This window comes from Callithrix jacchus, chromosome 1, assembly GCF_049354715.1.
Source record: "Callithrix jacchus isolate 240 chromosome 1, calJac240_pri, whole genome shotgun sequence".
Classification (NCBI taxonomy): domain Eukaryota; kingdom Metazoa; phylum Chordata; class Mammalia; order Primates; family Cebidae; genus Callithrix; species Callithrix jacchus.
In genome coordinates this window covers 199,867,128-199,886,100 of record NC_133502.1, presented here as the reverse complement: position 1 = coordinate 199,886,100, position 18,973 = coordinate 199,867,128, and the positions used below count along the sequence as shown (strand labels likewise).

Sequence of the window (18,973 nt, the reverse complement as noted above, 5' to 3'; positions counted from 1 at the left end):
CCCCATCTGTAAACACAGGAGGACAGAGGCACCTGCTGGAGGACTGGGTCACATGTGGCCTACCATGAGCAGGGCTGGCACACAGAAGATACCTGGCAGATAGTAGCAGGCACTGTGCTGATGGCTACTCCACACCCACCTCCACCTGCTGGGACCCCAGGGGACTCACCATGCTGGGAGATCTGGGCATGGGAGGGCCCAACAGGGGCTGGTGGCCCAGGGGGACCAGGAGGCCCTGGTGGCCCGGGAGGTCCCCTCTCTCCAGGGGTACCCACAGCTCCAGCCTGGCCAGGGCTCCCTGGGGGGCCCTGTGGACCTGTAATGGAATCACAGGGATTTATGGGTATACAGGAGGCAGGGAGGCCTTAGGGAACAGGGTAAGGTAGTCTGGAACAGCTGGCAGGAGAAAGGGCCTCAGAGTCCACAGGCCTAGGCTCCCGGGTTATCTAACAGGGGGATGAGCACAGCGCCCAGTCCTCCACCTCGTCCGGGCTGGGTCTTCCTTCTTTGGGGCTCCCAAACCCCCAAAACCCCTCATAGGAACCCTGGTCACATGGGGCGAGCATTGTTGCTTCTTTGCCCAGCCCTGCTCTCAGCAGTATGGGAGCTCCAGGAGGGCAGAGACATGTCTGACCCTACCCAGTGCCCAGCTCAGAGTCTGCTAAGTGTAGGTGCCCAGGGAATGTGGATTGAGTGAACCTAAGAGAAGGTTTCATGGAGCCCAGGCATGGGTGGGGCACTCTCTGGCGGGCTGTTGAATGAAGAGGCAAGCAGGCCATCCTGGCCATGTCAGGAGCAGGGAAGGGTCCACCTGGTAAGGGAGATGGCCAGAGGAGCTGTGGGGCAGTGTTGCGGGCACTCACCTGGTGGACCTCTCATCCCCGTTGGGCCCCGGCTGCCAGCATCTCCCTTGGGGCCAATGGGCCCAGGCAGCCCCCGAGCACCGCCTTGGTCTGGGGGGTAAAGCATATCAGATTGGCAGCTCCAGATCTGTTCTTGACTCCCACCCTAGTCCCAGTCCCCCAACCAGGACCTACCATTTCGGGGAAGCAGCGGGACCCTCACACTCTCTATGGTTCCTGGCAGCCCTGGCATGGGGGGTGGTAGGCAGAGGTCAGTGTCCCTGCTGGGCCTGGAGGAGGGAGGCTCATCCAGAATCCCCACTCCCAGCTCCCCCCAACCTCCAAGCAGGGTCTACTGAGGCTGCTCGTTCTCCAGGGACTGCAGCATTCAGGAGTCCCAGGAGACGATCCTCTTAGGCAGGTCTAAGAAATGGGAAATGGGAAGACTGAGGCCCACTAGAGGGTTGAGCTGGGAGTCAGCCACAGGGTGGGAACCAGAATCCTACTCCCGATTCCCAATCCAGTGCTCATTCCCACAGGGGAGTCTGAGTCTGACACTTACCCCGGAGGCCTCCACCTCCAGGGCTGCCCTGGGCAGGAGGAGAGCCCCAGAGCAGGACAGGGTCCTTAGCCGTAGTTGGTGTCGGAGGCATTGGCCGCTCTGTGACAGTCAGCATGGCCACCTGGAGAGGAAGACAGGGACGGGGTGGGTACCAAGGTCTCACTAGGACCCCTCCCTACTTTTTTGTTTTTTTTTTTTGAGATGGAGTTTTGCTCTGTTGCCCAGGCTAGAGTGCAGTGGTGCCATCATGGCTCATGTAGCCTCAATCACCTGGGCTTAAGCGATCCTTCTGCTTCAGCCTTCTGAGCAGCTGGGACCACAGGTGTGCACCATCACATCTGGCTAATTAAAATACATTATTTGAGCCGGGCATGGCTGAGGCGGGTGGATCACGAGGTCAAGAGATCGAGACCATCCTGGTCAACATGGTGAAACCCTGCCTCTACTAAAAATACAAAAAATTAGCTGGGCATGGTGGCACGTGCCTATAATCCCAGCTACTCAGGAGGCTGAGGCAGGAGAATTGCTTGAACCCAGGAGGCGGAGGTTGCGGTGAGCCAGGATTGCACCATTGCACTCCAGCCTGGGTAACAAGAGCGAAACTGTGTCTCAGAGAAAAAAAAAAAAATTATTTGTAGAGACAAGGTCTTGCTATGTTGCCCAGGCTGGTCTTGAACTCCTGGGCTCAAGCAATCATCTCACCTCAGCCTTCCAAAGTGCTAGGATTATAGGTGTGAGCCAGGGTCTCACTAGGGACAGGCCAGCTAAGGGGCCTGGTGCGGGAGGCAGGAGGCACATAACCAGCGAGGCCCAGCTGGGAGTGGAGCCCTGGGCTCACAGGGGCACAGAACTTCCTCAGAAGGAAAGTGTTTTTCAAAGTGCACAATTCATAACATGCATTATGGAAAAGTCATTGACATCATTATTGCCATCCAAGTTGAGCTTTGTGACTGTCACAGTGCTTGCTGGCCCACACAGTTTTTTTCCATGCTTATCTAAATAAATAAGAAGAAGCTTTTCTTGATTTGTTGAAGCACCACAGGGTACGGCTGGAAAGAGTTTCACTAAACTTTTTTTTTCCCTAAGACGGAGTCTCGCTCTGTTGCCCAGGCTGGAGTGTAGTGGCACGATCTTGGCTCACTGTAATCTCCACCCCCTGCGTTCAAGCAATTCTCCTGCCTCAGCCTCCCAAGAAGCTGGCATGCACCACCATGCTTGGCTAACTTTTGTATTTTTGTAGAGACAGGGTTTCACCATGTTGGCCAGGCTGGTCTCGAACTCCTGACCCGAAGGGATCTACCCATCTCAGCCTCCCAAAGTGCTGGGATTATAGGTGTGAGCCACTGAACCTGGCCTTCACTAAATTTGGAAGGAAGTTTGGAAGAGTCTGACATGAAATAGAAACCTGGAGGTGTAATAAGGTCCACTTTTGGGGCCCATGGTGAGGAAGCTCTGGGAAGCTGGAGGTGTCCCCTCAGCTGCTGAGGACAAAGGATAGGCCAGATGACCACACACCAGGGGATCGGGGATCATGGGAGTCTGTCCAGAGAAAACATGAAACTCTCTGGCAGACCCTGAACCAGGAACTCCCATCACCAAGTCCCATCATGTGGGACTGAGCTGCCTCTTACGTGGGCTTCTCCTGGGAGGGAGCTCAGGGAACTGCTCCTGGAACCCCATGCCTTGTAACTCAGGTTTCAGTGCATGCTATTTGGAAGCTTGGTTTTCCCATTTGATAAATCAGGGGCATCTTCTTTTTTTAATTTAGAGACAGGGTCTAGCTCTGCCACCCAGGCTAGAGTGCAGTGGGGCCATCACAGCGCACTGCAGCCCTGACCGCCTGAGCTCAAGTGATCCCCCTGCTCAGCCTCTTGAACAGCTGGGACTCTGTGCCAGCCGTATGCCACTAAGTCCAGCTAAGTTTTTGTAGAGATGGGGTATTGCTATGTTGTCCAGGCTGGTCTCGGGCTCCAGGCCTCAAGCAATCCTCCTGTGTTGTCCTTCCAAAGTGCTGGGATTACAGGTGTAAGCCACCGAGCCCAGCCTAGAGAAATCTTTTCATGTTAGGCAAGGGAAGTATTTTAAACGGCTGCTGAATGTCCACAGAGTGAATTCTCCACAATCACACAAACCATGCCTTCTGCCGCCCAGTTTTCAAATTTCTCTATTGGTAAACATTTTTGCATCTGATAATCTCATTAAGATAAATAAATTCCCAGGCTGGGCATGGTGGCTCACACCTGTAATCTCAACACTCTGGGAGGCCAAGGCAGGAGGATTCCTTGAGGCCAAGAGTTCAAAACCAGTCTAGACAACCTAGCAAGACCCCGCTCTGAAAAAAAATTTTTTAAATAATCAAGTGTGGTGGCACACACCTATAGTGCCAGCTACTCAGGAGGCTGAGGCAGGAGGATAGCTTGAGCCCAGGAGTTGGAGGCTGCAGTGAGCTTCAACTCACCACAGATTTGTAACACCTGCACTCCAGACCAGGTGACAAAGCAAGACCTTGTCTCTCAATCAAAACAAAATGAACAAAACAAAAGATAAATTCCCAGAGAAGGGAATGACAGAACAGAGAATAGGCACTAAAGTGTGTGCATGTCTATTTAGAAAATCTGGAAGAAAACACGTTTAAATGTCAACAGTTGTACTCTTTGGGGGCATGGGCAACTGCTGAGAATGGTTTGCTGGCTGTTCTTTCACATTCTGAGTTTTTCATGTTTCTAAATTTAGAATGTCATTCTCTTAAATTTAATTTAATTTTTTTTTTTTTTTTTGAGACAGTCTCACTCTGTTGCCCAGGCTGGAATATAGTGGCACAATCTTGGCTCACTACAACCTCCGCCTCCCAGGTTCAAGTGATCCTTGTGCCTCAGCCTCCTGAGTAGCTGGGATTACAGATGTGCGCTACCATGCCAGACTAATTTTTGTATTTTTAAAAGAGACAGGGTTACACCATGTTGGCCAGGCTGGTCTCGAATTCCTGGCCTCAAGCAATCCACCCACCTCGGCCTCCAAAAGTGTGGAGATTGTAGGTGTGAGCCACCATGCCCAGCTGTACTTTTTAATTAAAAAAAAAAAAAACTTTTATGGCCAGTGCAGTGGCTCATGCCTGTAATCCCGGCACTTTGGGAGGCTGAGATAGCGAATCACTTGAGCTTAGGAGTTCGAGACCAGCCTGGGTAACATGGAGAAACTCCATCTCTACCAAAAATTAAAAAGTTAGCCAGACGTGGTTTTGTTTACCTATGTCCCAATTAGTTGGGAGGCTGAGGTGGGAGGAGGATCACTTGAGCCCAAGAGGCATAGGTTGCAGTGAGCTGAGACCTTGCCACTGCACTCCAGCCTGGGTGACAGAGCAAGACACTGTTTCAAAAAAACAAAACAGGCTGGGCATGGTAGCTCACGCCTATAATCCCAGCACTTTGGGAGGCCAAGGCGGGTGGATCACGAGGTCAACAGATCGAGACCATCCTGGTCAACATGGTGAAACCCTGTCTCTACTAAAAATACAAAAATTAGCTAGGCATGGTGGCGCGCGCCTGTAGTCCCAGCTACTCGGGAGGCTGAGGCAGGAGAATTGCTTGAACCCAGAAGGTGGAGGTTGAGGTGAGCTGAGATCGTGCCATTGCACTCCAGTCTGGGTAACAACAGTGAAACTCTGTCTCAAAAAAAAAAAAAAATCAAAATACAAAATATTTTATCTTGAAAGAATTTGACATACGTGATAGATGTTTTGTTTTTGAAATCAGGAAGATAGTATTATGGATAGGGATTGGCAGGTAGAGAAAGGGGATGGGGCAGGCAGGAAATCCCACTAGGATCTGCTGATCTGGCTGGGAGGGTGATGCAGCCCCGTGGGAGGGAGCTCCCGGGCCTCCTGGAGGAAGAACAGGCCAGGCTGGCGGTGACTTGCACATCACATACACAGTCTTCACTGAGTGGATGCTAGTTTTCCCTCTGCTTTACAGATGGGGAAACTGAGGCACAATCTGTGAGCAGGCTTCTACTGGAGGGACACTGGAGGAGACCAGGACATGCCTGGCAGGGGACACTGCTTGTCAAGTTGGCTCAGAGCTGTCCTGTGGGTCCACTGAGGGTGTGACCATGGGGTTCGGGGAAGGAGGCGGGGAGGGTTGGGTGGTGGTTCCAGGCCTGGCCTGGGGCACGGGGCCAGGAGGGAGCCGCTCACCCACCTTGGCCTCCAGCACCTTCAGCTGCTCCGTCAGCTCCGACACTTTGCTGCAGTTAAGACAACCTGCGGGGAGGGAGGAAGCTGGGGCCAGGGCTGAGGGTCCTAGGCTTCCCCTCAGAGCCCTTAAGTCTCTGAGGGGTTGGATGGAGGGAAGAGTCAGATACCTGATGACCCCAACCCATGAGGAAGCCTTGGGCCAGGGAGGGGCTACAGGATCCAGGGGGACCTCACCCTGCAAGTTCCTTTTGGTGCTGGAGCCTCCAGAGTGGCCTGCTTCTCCCAGAGCAGGACCTGACCCCTGGCAGCCTCTGGGTCCAAAATGACCCCTTTCCCAGAAAGTGAGGCACAAGATCCTGTTGTTTCCTGTCTGGGCAGGGCTGGGACCGGGAATGGCCGGCTATGGGGACCCACCCAGCACAGTCTGGACTGGGCTGGCCTCAGAGGTGCCATCCTCTGAGCCTCCTTTGACTCACCATCCAGCACCCCTGGGCCTCCTGGGTGAGACTCACAAGAATGACATGAGTCATTCATAGCATCCCTGGCCAGTTACGAAGCTTCCCAGCTGCTGGCCCCCAGAAGTGCTGCGCCAGCAGTCTCTCCCTTCCTCATGGGAGTGTCACTCCTGTTTGCGCCTGGGGCCACAGCTCAGAGCAGGGAGGGGTGAGTGCCTAACAAGCACAACATCTGGGGTCTAGTCCTAGTGCTGCCCCCCAATTCCCAGCCGTGGGGCCTGGGGCAGGGCAGGGCAGGGAGGTCAGAGACCTTCAGCTTTCTCCTCTTTATTTTTTATTTATTTTTTTATAAAGATGGGGTTTCACCGTGTTGGTCAGGCTGGTCTTGAACTCCCGACCTCAGGTGATCCGCCTGCCTTGGCCTCCAAAGTGTTTGGATTACAGGCGTGAGCCACCACACCCGGCCTAGCTTTCTCCTCTTTAAAAAGTGGACAGTGGGGCCGGGCGTGGTGGCTCACGCCTATAATCCCAGCACTTTGGGAGGTTGAGGTGGCTGGATCATAAGGTCAGGAGCTCGAGACCATCCTGGCCAACATGGTGAAACCCCATCTCTACTAAAAATACAAAAATTAGCTGGGTGTGGTGGCATGCACCTGTAATCCCAACTACTCAGGAGGCTAAGGCAGCAGAATCGCTTGAACCCGGGAGGAGAGGTTGTAGTGAGCTGAGATTGTGCCACTGTACTCCAGCCTGGGTGACAGAGGGACTCTGTCTCAAAAAATATAAAAGGGGCGGACAATGGGAGGGCAGTGGACAGCTGTGAGGTCTATATGAGCTGCTGATGGAAAGCGCCTGGCACAGGGCCTCACACACACTGCTGACACGCAGAAAAGTGCTGATTAAATAAAAAGAGGAAACCGGGGGACTGAACTGGCATCTGCAAGAGTCCAGGGGTCACGAGTCTCGGGGTGTCTGAGAGGACCCCTCTGGGGTCCTTTCTCTGCCCATCAAAGCAACTTTTGTAGCCTGGGGAGAATGGGGTGGAGAGGTGGATACTGTCCTTGACCCTCTACTGCCAGACCTGCTGGCTTGTAGGACAGTTACCAAACTGCCCTGAGCCCCTCCAGGGCCCCCTCAGCCCAGGGGGAACCGCAGAAGCTGCCCCAGGACCCACCTGAGAAGGCTGTGGGCCGAAGTGCCATACGCCGCATGGTACTGCCCGACCACATGGGCTCTATGGAGCCAGAAGAACCTGCAACTGAGAAATGGAGGGTAAGAGGCCTGCTGGCTTGTGACCTTTGCCTCCTCAGGCCCCTCTGCCCACCAGTGTAGCCCCAGCATGGATCCCTACTCCTCTCAGCACAGGACACAGAGGCCCAGAGAAGGACAGGCAATGTATGTTGGTCACACAGCATGAACTGGGCTGAGCTAGAGCAAGGCTGGCCAGCTGACAGGGCTGGGAGAGGGGCTGGCAATGGGGCGGGAGCCATGGATGAGGCTGAGGGCTTCCCCAGTGACCCCAGCCAGCCTCATGGGCTAAGAGTTTAGAGCTCAGACAAGCCTGGGTCTGAGTCCTGACACTTACTGCTCTGGGTGACTTGTCCTCTCCGGACTTATTTTTCCCATCTGTAAAATGGTATTCTAAGGCCTCTAAACCTTCCAGGCTGGTGTGAGGCCCAAGGTTGGCCATGTGTGCAAAGGGCCTGCTGTGCACACACAGTAGGTGCTCAATAAACAGCTACCATGACTATCGCCATCCACACTCTCCCTGCCTGGCTTGGTAAGAGGATACCGAAGTGGATCCAGCCCTGGTTTTAAATGAAAACCAGAGGGAGGCTGGCTGCCTGGGAGGGCGAGGGGAGTCAGTTCCAGGGCCAGTCCCTGCTGCCATCCCTACCCGAGGAGGACCCCCTCTCCAGCCACCCTGTCTGGTCCAGTTTTGGGGGCCTGGTTTTCTCCACAGCTGGAGGGATGGACTGGCCAAACCAGGGGCGGGGACACAGCTGAAGACACTGCAGAGCCAGCACTGGCAACTGCCCCCCGCAGGCCCCAGGCCTTCCTTTTAAGGCCATGAAATGTTGTCTGGGGGGAGACAAGCCCCAAATAAGGCACGGGCCTGGCAGCTCGGAGCGGGACTGCGGGTTGATGCAGGGAGCGAGAGGCGCCGGGAACTCAAACCAGACGGGTCCCTCTGGCCAGCCCCCAGCGGAGGCTGCCAGGCCCAGCTCTGGGTCCCATTGTGGGGCCTTTACTGAGCCTGCACCCCCAGCACACCCTCCTCAAGGGCCTGTGACTTGCCCAGGCACAGGGGGCTAATCTCACCAGGATGGAGGAAGGTGGGTTGCCAGCCCAGGACTGGGGTCAGCACTGGGGGCTCCCTGGGGAGGGGAGACGTCACTGTGAACCATGCCCATATGAAGGACCCTGTAGAGGCTGGCTCAATCCTACAAGGAAGGTGAGAATCAGAACAGGTAACTCTTGTTTAGCATTTACCCCGGGCCTGGCACCTTCTGAGAACTTCACATACACAGTCTTTTTTTTTTTTCCTCTCTTTTGAGGCTAAGTTTTCTTTTTTCTTTTGAGGCAAAGTTTTGTTCTTGTTGCTTGTCGCCCAGGCTGGAGTGCAGTGGCGCAATCTCTGCCCACTGCAACTTCCACCTCCTGGGTTCAAGTGATTCTCCTGCCTCAGCCTGCCAAGTAGCTCGGATTATAGGTGCCTGCCACCATGTGTGGCTAATTGTAGAGATGGGGTTTCACCATATTGGCCAGGCTGGTCTAGAACTCCTGACCTCAGGTGATCCGCCCACCTCAGCCTCCCAAAGTGCTGGGATTACAGGCATGAGCCACGCACCCGACCTCACATATACAGTCTTAACTGTGAGTGGGTGCTAGTATCATCTCCACTTTCCAGGTGGAAAACTGAGACACAGGACAGTTCAGTGCTACCTCTTCTCTGTCCCCCATGCTCAGATAAAGGTGGATGACTGAATCACACTCAGCTCCACTTCCCTGCTTGGAGGAAAATGAGGCAGAGAAGAGAGGTGACTTGCCAACTTGTTGTCTGTGGGAAGGTCTCAGCCTGGATTTGAACCCAGGTCTGCCTGATCCAGGGTCAGATTTCTTTTTGTGGTTGGTGGGTGGGAGGGAACAAGGCACCTGGCAGGGAGGCTCCATGTTCAGCAGGAGCACTGGTGCCTGAGAAGAATGGCCTCACCAAGCCCTCTTTATTCATTCTTTTTTTTTTTTTTTGAGATGGAGTCTCACTCTGTCGCCCAGGCTGGAGTGCAGTGGTGCGATCTTGGCTCACTGTAACCTCCGCCTCCTGGGTTCAAGCAATTCTCCTGCCTCAGTCTCACGAGTAGCTGGGACTACAGGCACGCACCACAATGCCTGGCTAATTTTTTCTCTTTTTGTTAGAGATGGGGTTTCACTATGTTAGCCGGGATGGTCTCGATCTCCTGACCTCGTGATCCACCCACCTTGGCCTCCCAAAGTGCTGGGATTACAGGTGTGAGCCACTGTGCCTCGCCCCTCTTCATTCTTTTTTGCTTCTGGGTGGAGATGTGATGTCATTTTAGTACTGTTTTTGGCAAGTTGACCAAAAGAAGCGGCCATCTCTCCCACACCGGGGATGTTTGAGTTTCCTCTGTGATGAAGCTTCAGCTGCTTTCCCCTCCCGATTCTACTCGCCCCTCTACGACTGTTTTCTTTTCTTTTTTCATTGCATTATCTACCTTCTAGCATGTTAATAATTGCCCCGGTTTCCCGGGCCACTGCCTGTCATCTGGCCTCCTGGCTGGAACATCAGCCCCACTAGGGCAGGGACCTTGTCTGTCTTTCTTGTGCTTGGCCTACAAAAGTGCCCAGCACCCAGTAAGACCTCATGAGCCTCATGTATAAAACTTGTGGATGAATACATGAATCACCAACTGAAAATAAATTTCGAGCAAGCAGACCAAATAAAAGGCAGACACAACTGTCTTGAAAGTCAGCATGGGCTGGGCTTGGTGGCTCACGCCTGCAATCCCAGCACTTTGGGAGGCCAAGGCAGGTGGATCACCGGAGGTCAGGAGCTTGAGAATAGCCTGGCCAACATGGTGGAACCCTGTCTCTACTAAAAATACAAAAATTAGCTAGGGGTGGTGGCATATGCCTGTAATCCCAGCTACTTGGGAGGTGGAGGCAGCAGAATTGCTTGAACCTGGGAGGCAGAGATTGCAGTGGGCTGAAATTGTGTCACTGCAATCCAATCTGGGTGATAAAGTGAGACTTCTCAAAAAAAAAAAAAAAAGAAAAGAAAGTCAGCATAAATGGGACAGGTGCAGTGGCTCAAAACTGTAATCCCAGCACTTTGGGAGGCTGAGGTGGGCAGATTGCTTGAGTCCAGGAGTTTGAGACCAGCCTGGGCAACATCCTGTCTCTACAAAATATTTAAAAATTAGCTGAGTGTGGTCGTGTGTGCCTGTAGTCCCAGCTACTCGGGGGACTGATGTGAAGGACTGCATGAGCTTGGAAGGTTGAGCCTGCAGTGAGCTGTGATTGTGCCACTACACTGGAAGAGTGAGACCCTATCTAAAAAAATCAAATAAAATCAGCATAAATGTTTTCATGTCACACTAGAGTGTCCCTGAGTTATGAATCTGTAAACTTGTGGTTGGAAATTCTTTTTCAGACAGTTTGTTTCTGATGTTTCTCCAGGGGCCAGAAAGAATTAGAAAAACAAATAAAAACATGGTCCGACCAGCACAGACACCAGACGCTCAAAGTCATTGAGAATTTAAATTAAAAAAAGAAAAGAGTTTAAAGAAATAGTGAAACTGTTCAAAAGACAAGAAAATTTTGGCTTTGGATTCAAGATTCATAAAAAGTTATCCAAAAACTCCCCCAAAATTCCAAGAAATGGACAGGAACCTTTGAAGGGATATAGGTTATAAAATGGCCCCGTAGCACGCAAAATTCCAGTAAAGAAGAAGCCGCCGGTTGTGGGGAGACCTGCCATTGGACAAAAATGTCACATCACTCCCATTGGTGCTCGGTCAGAGGCCCTGAAACAGACCCCCATAGACTGAGACCTTCCTCATCTCAGCCTGGTGGTCCCTACTGAAGGGCTCCTCCCCAGCCTCAACCTTGTCCTCCCAGGGGGACCCTGAAGGCTAGTCCCAGGACCACAAACACCAGCTCCACTCTGGAAGTCTGACTGTGGGCTACTTCCTACCATCTGGGAGGTCACCACACATCCTACACACACACATGCACGCACACACGCACACACACATATGCATGTTCCCACCCCGTGCTTTCTAATCTCTACAGCTGCTGTGCCCATGCCACCTCCTCCAGGAAGCCTTCCCAAACAGGCCAGTGCACCCACCTTCAAACCCCCTTGAAGCTCATACTCCCTGTCTTGACCTCCACACGGCCAGTGCTGTCTGCAGTTCCTAGCCCTGGACCCCATAAGCGGCTCTTCGTCTCTCTGCCCAGTGCCAGGCCAGAGCTGAGAGGCTTTGTGCCCCTTCTCATAGGACCCTCATGGCACAGAATACTGAGGCCCAGAGAGGAGAGGCTTCCTGCTCTATCCTTGCAGGGATGAGGGGGGTCTGGGATTTCAACCTTGCCCTAAATTGGGGAGTAGGGATGTGAAAAGTTGGGGATTAGAGGTATGAAAAGTTGGAGTGTCCCTAGGCTCCACCTTCATGACTTTCTCTCCCTGGAGAGGAGCCAAAGGAAAGGCTTCCTCATTCATAACCAACCCCCCAGATCTGCTCTGCTCAGTTCAGTGACCACAAGTCATAGGGAGGCAGCCCTCCCAGATCCAGTCCAGGTCTCCTGCGAAGAATTTACTTTGCAGATGTAAATATTTGCTTCCGGTGGTCAGAGCAAAGGGTTAGGGTCAGAGCTGGGGCTGGGAGCTCCCAGAACCCTCCAGCCCAATCAGGAGCCTCTGGAAAGGGTTAGTCTATGTCCAGCCTGGTCCCCTCTTCATGGTAGGCAAAGTTCCTATTCAATTCCTGTGCACTCACTTTATATGTGGCCCGTGCCAGGCACTGGGGATGTGCAAGTCAGGGTGGCAGGATGGGGGTCAACCTGGCCAGGTGGGAGCATCCAGAGGGTTGCAGGCAGAGCAGTGACTTGCTGGCCACTGCCAAGGCTGAGTATGGGAGACAAAGCCAGGGTGGGCAGGGGGGTCAAACAGAGGGAGGGTGAGATTCAGGGAATGCAGGCAGGGGCTGAGAGAGTGGAGGAGGCAGCCGTGCCTCTGGGGGTACAGAATGGACTGGCAGGGAGGTGGAGGCTGCCGGGCCTCCCAGACAGGAGCAGGAGTGGCTGGGTGGTGGTGTGGGTGGATTTGCAGTGTTTAGCCCTTGGATTCTGAATCTGCAAAGCAAAAGCTGACTCACCATCATACCTGGAAGCTGGGTAAGATAAAAGAGATGAGTGTGGGGAGTACCCAGCCCTGGATGGTAGAGGAGAACAAAGAGCCCAGGAAGGGCCTGAGCTGGAGCCTCAGTCTGTTTTTTGGCTATTTAAAATATTCTTTTATTTTTAGAGACAGGATCTTGCTCTGTCATTTAAGCTGGAGTGCAGTGGCAGGATCACAGCTCACTGCAGACTTAACCTCCTGGGCTCAAGTGATCCTCCTACCTCAGCCTCCCAAGTAATCCTGGTGCACAGTACACCCGGCTAATTCTTTTTAACTATTTTTTTGAGATAGGGTCTTGCTACGTTGCCCAGGCTGGTCTTGAACTCCTGGTCTCAAGTGATCCCCCTTCCTTGGCCTCCCAAAGTGTTCGGATTACAGGTGTGAGCCGCTGTGCCTGGCCCGTTCTTAGGCTATTTTGTGGTCGACCTTGAGCAAGTGTCCCCTCTCTGGTTTCCCATCTTGGAAGACAAGGGCTATGAGGAACCATGGGTGGGGAAGGAATATGTATGCTGGGGACAGTGGGACCTATGAGGGGGAAGCAGAGGCAACCCAGCTCATGGGGCCCATGGAGAGGGGAGGGGAGGAAGCCCAGCCTCTCTATCTTTCTATCTGGGAGGGGCTGGGGCTGAGACTGGCTTCCACCAGCCTCACAGCATCCTAACTGTCTGAACACGCTCCTAGGGACACCCTCAGCCAGTGCTGCTGCAGAGGAAAGACCCCTGGCTGCAGTCAGACTGGCCAGGCTTGAGTCCAGCTCCTCAGCTCACAGGCTGCTCCCCCGGACAAGGTATTCCCCTCTCTGAGCCTCAGTTTCTGCATCTGGGCCTTCTGTACCATGATGGCTCCTGCAGAGGGGTATGCCTTGCAGTGCCTGGCACGGAGGGTGGTGGCAGCTTTCATTCCCCTTGTCCTGATTATTGCAGGAGCGTCTGGGGCACGGGGATGCCATAGAACTCAGGTTGGCACCCTGGGGAGAAACCTGGCCACAATACTTGCTTGCTGTGTGACCTTGTGTGAGTCCCATACCCTCTCTGAGTTTCACTTTCATCATCTGGACAGTGGGGCTGATCTGTCTGCAGGAAGCCTCAAGAGGCAGGGTGACATGGGGGTCGCTGCAGCAGCTCCACTGTCAGCAGAGCCCACTGGCCCAGGCACTCAGGGGGTCAGGCCCAGGCTCAGGCCCAGGGAAGGTGACTGTGAGGCTGAGATGGCCCCGGCATTGCACCCACCTGCCCAGCCCTGCCTGGTCCACTTGGTGCATTCTGGCCTTGGTTCTTCCTCACCCATTGTTCTGATAAGCCCTGTTTCTGATGAGAGGCAGCCAGGTGACAGCCTCTGCCAGCCCCACCTCCTGAGGCCTGGAGGCACAGAACCTTGCTCAGACAGGTCCCCATCCTGGCTCTCAGCTGCTGAACCACCTCGAGCCAGTCCCATCACCTCTCTGAGCCTGTTTCTCCATCTATAAAATGGAGCCCATTCTAGCCCCTTCTCCACAGGTTGCCATGGACATCAAACCAGACAATCTTCATTGGTCATAAAGTAAACACCCCCATTCTGCAGAAAACCAGCGCCGTGAAGTCCTTCACTAAAGCCCACCAGCCTCAGAGAGACTCAAGTCCCCTTTTGAGAAGCTGACTGAGAAGGGAGGCCTCAGAGGAGGGAGGCAGGGCTGTGTCTGCCACGTGATCCCCACCACGGTGGAGGGGGTGGGTTGGGGATGGGAGAGGAAGTCACTTGTGGAGCATCTACCATGAGCCAAGCATGCGTGCTACTTCTCCATGCTGGGTGACTTCCAGATAAAGCCAAGGTTTGGAGAGGGGAAGGGACTCGCCCCAAGTCACACAGCAGAGCACAGCTGATTTAGGGCTGGATTCTGGAATGGCGGGTGTTCCCTCTCTGCTTTATCCCACCTCAGGCTGCTCTGGGCCCTGTTGGCCCTGATGATGCAGCTCTATGGCTCCAAGTGACAGCACTGGGCAGGTGACAAGGGGGGGCACCAGCAGAAGCAGCTGGGGGGCCCAGCCTGAACCCAACTGTGGGAGGAAGGGCAGGGTCCCCTGGCAATGTCCCTGTGCCTCCCTGCTCCCCATTCCCAGGACTCCAGCAGAGTTTTCTGGAATAGTCGGGCACAGGCATCCACTCACCCACCTCCTTTTCCTCCACAGGCTCTGAGATTTCATCCTGGCAACACCTGGGGAGGCGGATGCCTAACATCCTGCCCATTTCCCAGGTGAGGACACTGAGGCTGAGTGTGGGGAGCCCAGGCTGCTGCAGGGACACACTGCAGCTTGGTGCCTTTTAGTGATGGTACCTCTCCCTCCGAGTGGGCAGCAGAAGAATGCCTCCTGGAGTGCAGCGCCCCCAGCCCAGCGCCCTTACACAATGGCTTGCACAATGCACGGGGAGTCCCCAGCCCAAGGCCATGCAGCTGGTGTGTGGCAGAGCTGGCCTGGCCCAGGAAGTCTCAAATATCCCATTCCTACACTGGGACCTGAAGGCCCTGCAGAGGGAGCTGGCCTGGCTCCATGCCTTTGCATCAGAAGAGTCCCCTAGCCCTTGGCCTGGCTCCTGGATTCACAGCCTCCAGTGGCTAGATTCAAGGGCATGGGTGTTTCCCCCACCTGTCCTCTCCCTCATCCACTCCTTGAAGGCCCTAGAGACCAGGAAGGTCTGCCCTTGGGAGGGGAGCCAGGGACAGAATGGCCTTTGTCTGGAGAGGACCTGCCTGGGCCCAGGCAGCCCCCATGCCGCTGGGATTTGCCCCTCCCTATCACAGCTCCTTTGTGGTCTCCTTGGCAGCCGCCCCTCTGGCTGGCTCTCCTGCCTCTCAACCCCACCTGCCTTCCCCTCTCCCTCCCACCAGCAACAAGAGGGTGCTTCCTGGCTCCCCTTCAGACGTCCGTCCACCGGCTCCAACCTCCCACACCGGCCCTGTGGCTGCCTCTGGGCAGGGGTGTTTGGCATGGGGTGTCTTGGCTCTCCCTCCAGCCACCTGGTTTCTCCCCAGCTTCACTGGGGACTCCTCTTCCCCATGTCAGAACCTGCCAGACCAGACCCCTCCCTTTCCCACTGTGTGGTGAGTTCTGACCCCCATCCCCATGGCTGTGTGACTCTGAGCACTCCACTCCACCTCACTGGGCCTCAGTCACCCCATCTGTGAACTGGGCTCTTGAGGGTCTTGGGAAGGTGAAGTGTGCAAATCTCTCAAGAAACACTTGTGAGCCGTGGCTTATGGAAGCACCATGTTCCTTTGAATCAGAGGCTACATTTCGCACATTTGTGTTTCTGGAATTGGGGTATGTCCTGAGGCTGGTGTCCATGTCCATGTGCTGCTTTGGGACCCCTGAATGCTTCTGTCTCTTGAGCTGTCTCTGGGCTGGTTCTCAGGATGGTTCTGGGCCAGCCCATCCTCTTTAGGGCCATGCTTGGAAACACAGCTCTTGGTGTCCAAACATCTGCTGCTCATGGGTTCAGCTAGGCATCGAGGGTAGGAGGGGCCTGGGCTGTTCAGCAGAGGGGCAGGTGCCTGGAGGAGGGGAGAGGGTTCTGCAGGGGAGAGTGCACCCAGGCTGCTGGGAGCCCATGTTGCCTCCTCTGTGCCCCTGAGGGGTTCTCTGAGCCACCAAGAGGTACACGCGGTGAAGGCAGGTGGGGTGGTGGAAGGAGTCCCTGAGCCTGGGACACTCTCTATACATGAAGGGCCCTGCCGAGCTCTCCCATCCCTAGAGCCCAGGGGCAGGGGGTGGGGTGGGGAGTGCAGCCAGGCAGACAGACAGAGGTGTGTGCCTCTCCCCTTCCTGAGCCCCGGTTTCCTCATCTGCAGGACAGGTGTAACCATTCTTTCCTCTCTGACCCACCGAACTGACTACAATGGTTCTTTACTTCCATGCAACGTCTGTTATCATGTCATACAAAGTGTCTGGATGGGCTTTCCCCAAGTTTGGAGGAAAGACTTGGGATGGCATGACTTAAAATGTGAGTGAGCTACCCAGCATGTGTCAGAGTCTCCGAAGACGCATGTGGTCACTGTGCGGGGGACAATAAGCACTGGCTGTGTCTGATGAGCCAGGCTCTGTGCAGCCGGCCCTGTGTGCACTTGCAGGGAGGCACCTGGCCTGCTGTCACAGGGCTCCGGGAGCCGGCTGGGCAGTCCTACCTTCCTCGCAGCTCATCCCCGAGTGTCCAGGGCAGCACCTCCACTCACGGGTGGTCACTGTCTTGTACATCACCTTGTATGTGGGTCTCACCACGGTTCTGTAGCTGAAAGAGTCCCCAGGTGGCCCAGCTGAGACAGGGTCCTCCATAACCTCTCCCACTGCCCTGGACACCCACAGGGACAAACCCAGAGCTTCCAGGATCCTCTGCTGCCTCCAGGTCCCTTTGAAGGATCTCTCCTCCTGCATTTTGGGATTCAGCCCTTCCATCCCCCCACCACCTTGCCACAGGGATCAGAGATTGGATACCAGCTGGACAGAAAGACCCTGCTGGCTGGGCTGCCCTGAGCCCACCAGTGAATACTCACTGAGTAAAGGAAAGTAGGTGAATGTATATTCCTCCCCCAGGAAGCCCTCCAGGGTACTCCAACGGCACAAGGGGACAGGCTGATGCTACCTTTGCTACACCCACCCTGGGGTCCAGCCTTACCCTGTACTCCCTATGCAGTCCCCCCTCCAGGCCTTTGCCCAAACTGTGCCTCCACCTGGAATGCCATCAGCTCCTTCCCCACCTCATTTACCTGCTCCCTGGACAGCTCATGGGCCAGGGACAGTTCTGCAGTACTCGCTGAAGGTAGGTGCCATTCTGCACGTGGCATGAGACGGTGCGGGTCACCACATAGGAGCACCAGTTCCTGAAACAGACGCAAAGAAAGGAAGCTCAGGTACCACACAGGGCACCTTACCAAGGGCTCTGGGAGGATGGGTGAGGATGTCCGTGTTCTCTTCAAGAGCCCTGAATCCCCAGGCAGAGAGACTCCTGAGCTTGCAAAGTCATCTGGGCCCAAATGGCTGGTGGGAGTCTGTGGCTGAGGGGTGAATGTCATGGCCCTGGGGGTGGAGCCGTGCTGAGCGCTCTTGGTAGGTATTGTGGAATGAACATGAAAGGTGGCGGCAAGATGGAAGCGGGGCATCTTCCCCAGAGCTCTCCCTCCCCAACTTCCCTCCTCTCCAACTCTGACCCATCCAGACTGCCATCACTGCCTGCCTCTTGCCTGGACAACTGCAGTGAGTGGGCTCTCCCTCTGTCCCTCCATCCCGCCCTCCGTTCCTGAGGGAGTATCACAGAATGGAAACCTGGCTACATCCTTGCCTTGCCTACCAAACTCCCCAGCCCTCAGGATCTCCTGTGCCCACACCTGCTACAGGCCTTTGCTGGTGCTGGGCCCATGGCCTGGAGTGTCCTTTCCTCTGCTTCTCCCCGTGGCGCCTCCTACCTTCAAAGCGCCGAGGTGCTGTGGCCTCTTCCCTCCATCCTTTCCCATCTCCACCCCGACCTGAGCAGACCGGATGGTGTCCTGCCCTGGCTCCCGCAGCATCTGCACCCCTGTCATGCTGAACTAAGTTGCCAATTCATGCCTGCCCATCAGCCAGCATGTGAGGAGAGGCCCTGTCTCGCTCATCCCCATGTCCCCTCTGCGGGATGGCCGGGATGTGCAATCAATGCCCTAAGCCCAGAGGACTGACTTCTCTAAACACCAACTAATACTCAGAGTACACTGCACATATTGAGCACTTATTGTGTGCTAAGGGGATTTTCACTAACATCTAATGGTGAGCCAGGAAGGTACCCCCACCCCATTTTGCAGCAGGGAAACTGAGGCTCGGGGAGGTGAAGACAACTGCTCATGTCACATCTGGTGCATGGAGGAGCAGGATTAGAACTTAGCAGTGTGGATGGCTGAGTCCATCCCAGAGGCCTCAGCTCCCATCTCCTCCTCATCTCCTTGAGCCACGATCTGTGGCTCTGTGAAGTCCCCAGCCTGGGAACCTGCTGACCCCAGGCTTGAGGGCAGGAAGAAAGTCTGGGAGGGGTGGGGGACCCAGGCTGAGAAGGGTCACCTGAAACCATCCCTCCTTCCCTGGCCCCTGCGAAAAGCACAGGGCCTGTGACCCCGTGCAGGGCTGAGGGCCACTGAGCACCTGGAATGTCCCAGCCATCAGAGACTCCCATGCTGACCACAGTGCCGCCCCCACTCACTGCTGCCCTGCCCCCACCCCAGCCCACCAGGAGAAACTCCTGGGCCAGGACCAGGCAACTAACTCAATTTAGGGCCCTGCGGAATTCCCTTCATCTTTCTGTGCCACACCAGAATCGGTGCTGGAAGAGGAAACAGCCTACGTACAGCCCTGGAGGCAGGAAGGCTGGGAGAAGGGACAGTTCAGCTTGGCCCGTGAAGCAGCAGGAGCTCAAAGAGCGCTTGGCCAGCCATCCCATGCAGAGGTGACAGGTGCCTGCCATGGCACCATCGGAAATGGCACAAAACTGAGAACAGCCTCAACAGCT

General features: G+C 55.0%; 1 protein-coding gene across 34 annotated transcripts in view; it reads right to left on the bottom strand.

Moving 5' to 3' along the window:
* EMID1 (EMI domain containing 1) overlaps positions 1 to 18,973 on the bottom strand; it is a 54,254-nt gene that overhangs the window by 28,162 nt on the left and 7,119 nt on the right. For 14 of the 34 annotated variants that reach the window (XR_013522184.1, XR_004732086.3, XR_004732085.3 and 11 more), the window contains exons 2-9: positions 17,208 to 17,321; positions 16,629 to 16,732; positions 7,226 to 7,309; positions 5,601 to 5,662; positions 1,405 to 1,525; positions 1,038 to 1,088; positions 864 to 953; positions 170 to 316 (exon numbers count right to left, since the gene is read on the bottom strand). Coding sequence is in view for 26 of the 34 variants with exons in the window: in XM_009008733.5 (XP_009006981.1) it covers positions 170 to 316; positions 864 to 953; positions 1,038 to 1,088; positions 1,405 to 1,525; positions 5,601 to 5,662; positions 7,226 to 7,309; positions 16,629 to 16,732; positions 17,208 to 17,321 (773 nt within the window). In the remaining 8 variants the exon portion in view is untranslated. The remainder of the gene's footprint in view (positions 1 to 169; positions 317 to 863; positions 954 to 1,037; positions 1,089 to 1,404; positions 1,526 to 5,600; positions 5,663 to 7,225; positions 7,310 to 16,628; positions 16,733 to 17,207; positions 17,322 to 18,973) is intronic. The other 20 variants (XR_013522205.1, XR_013522208.1, XM_002743645.6 and 17 more) reach the window with 3 other exon arrangements.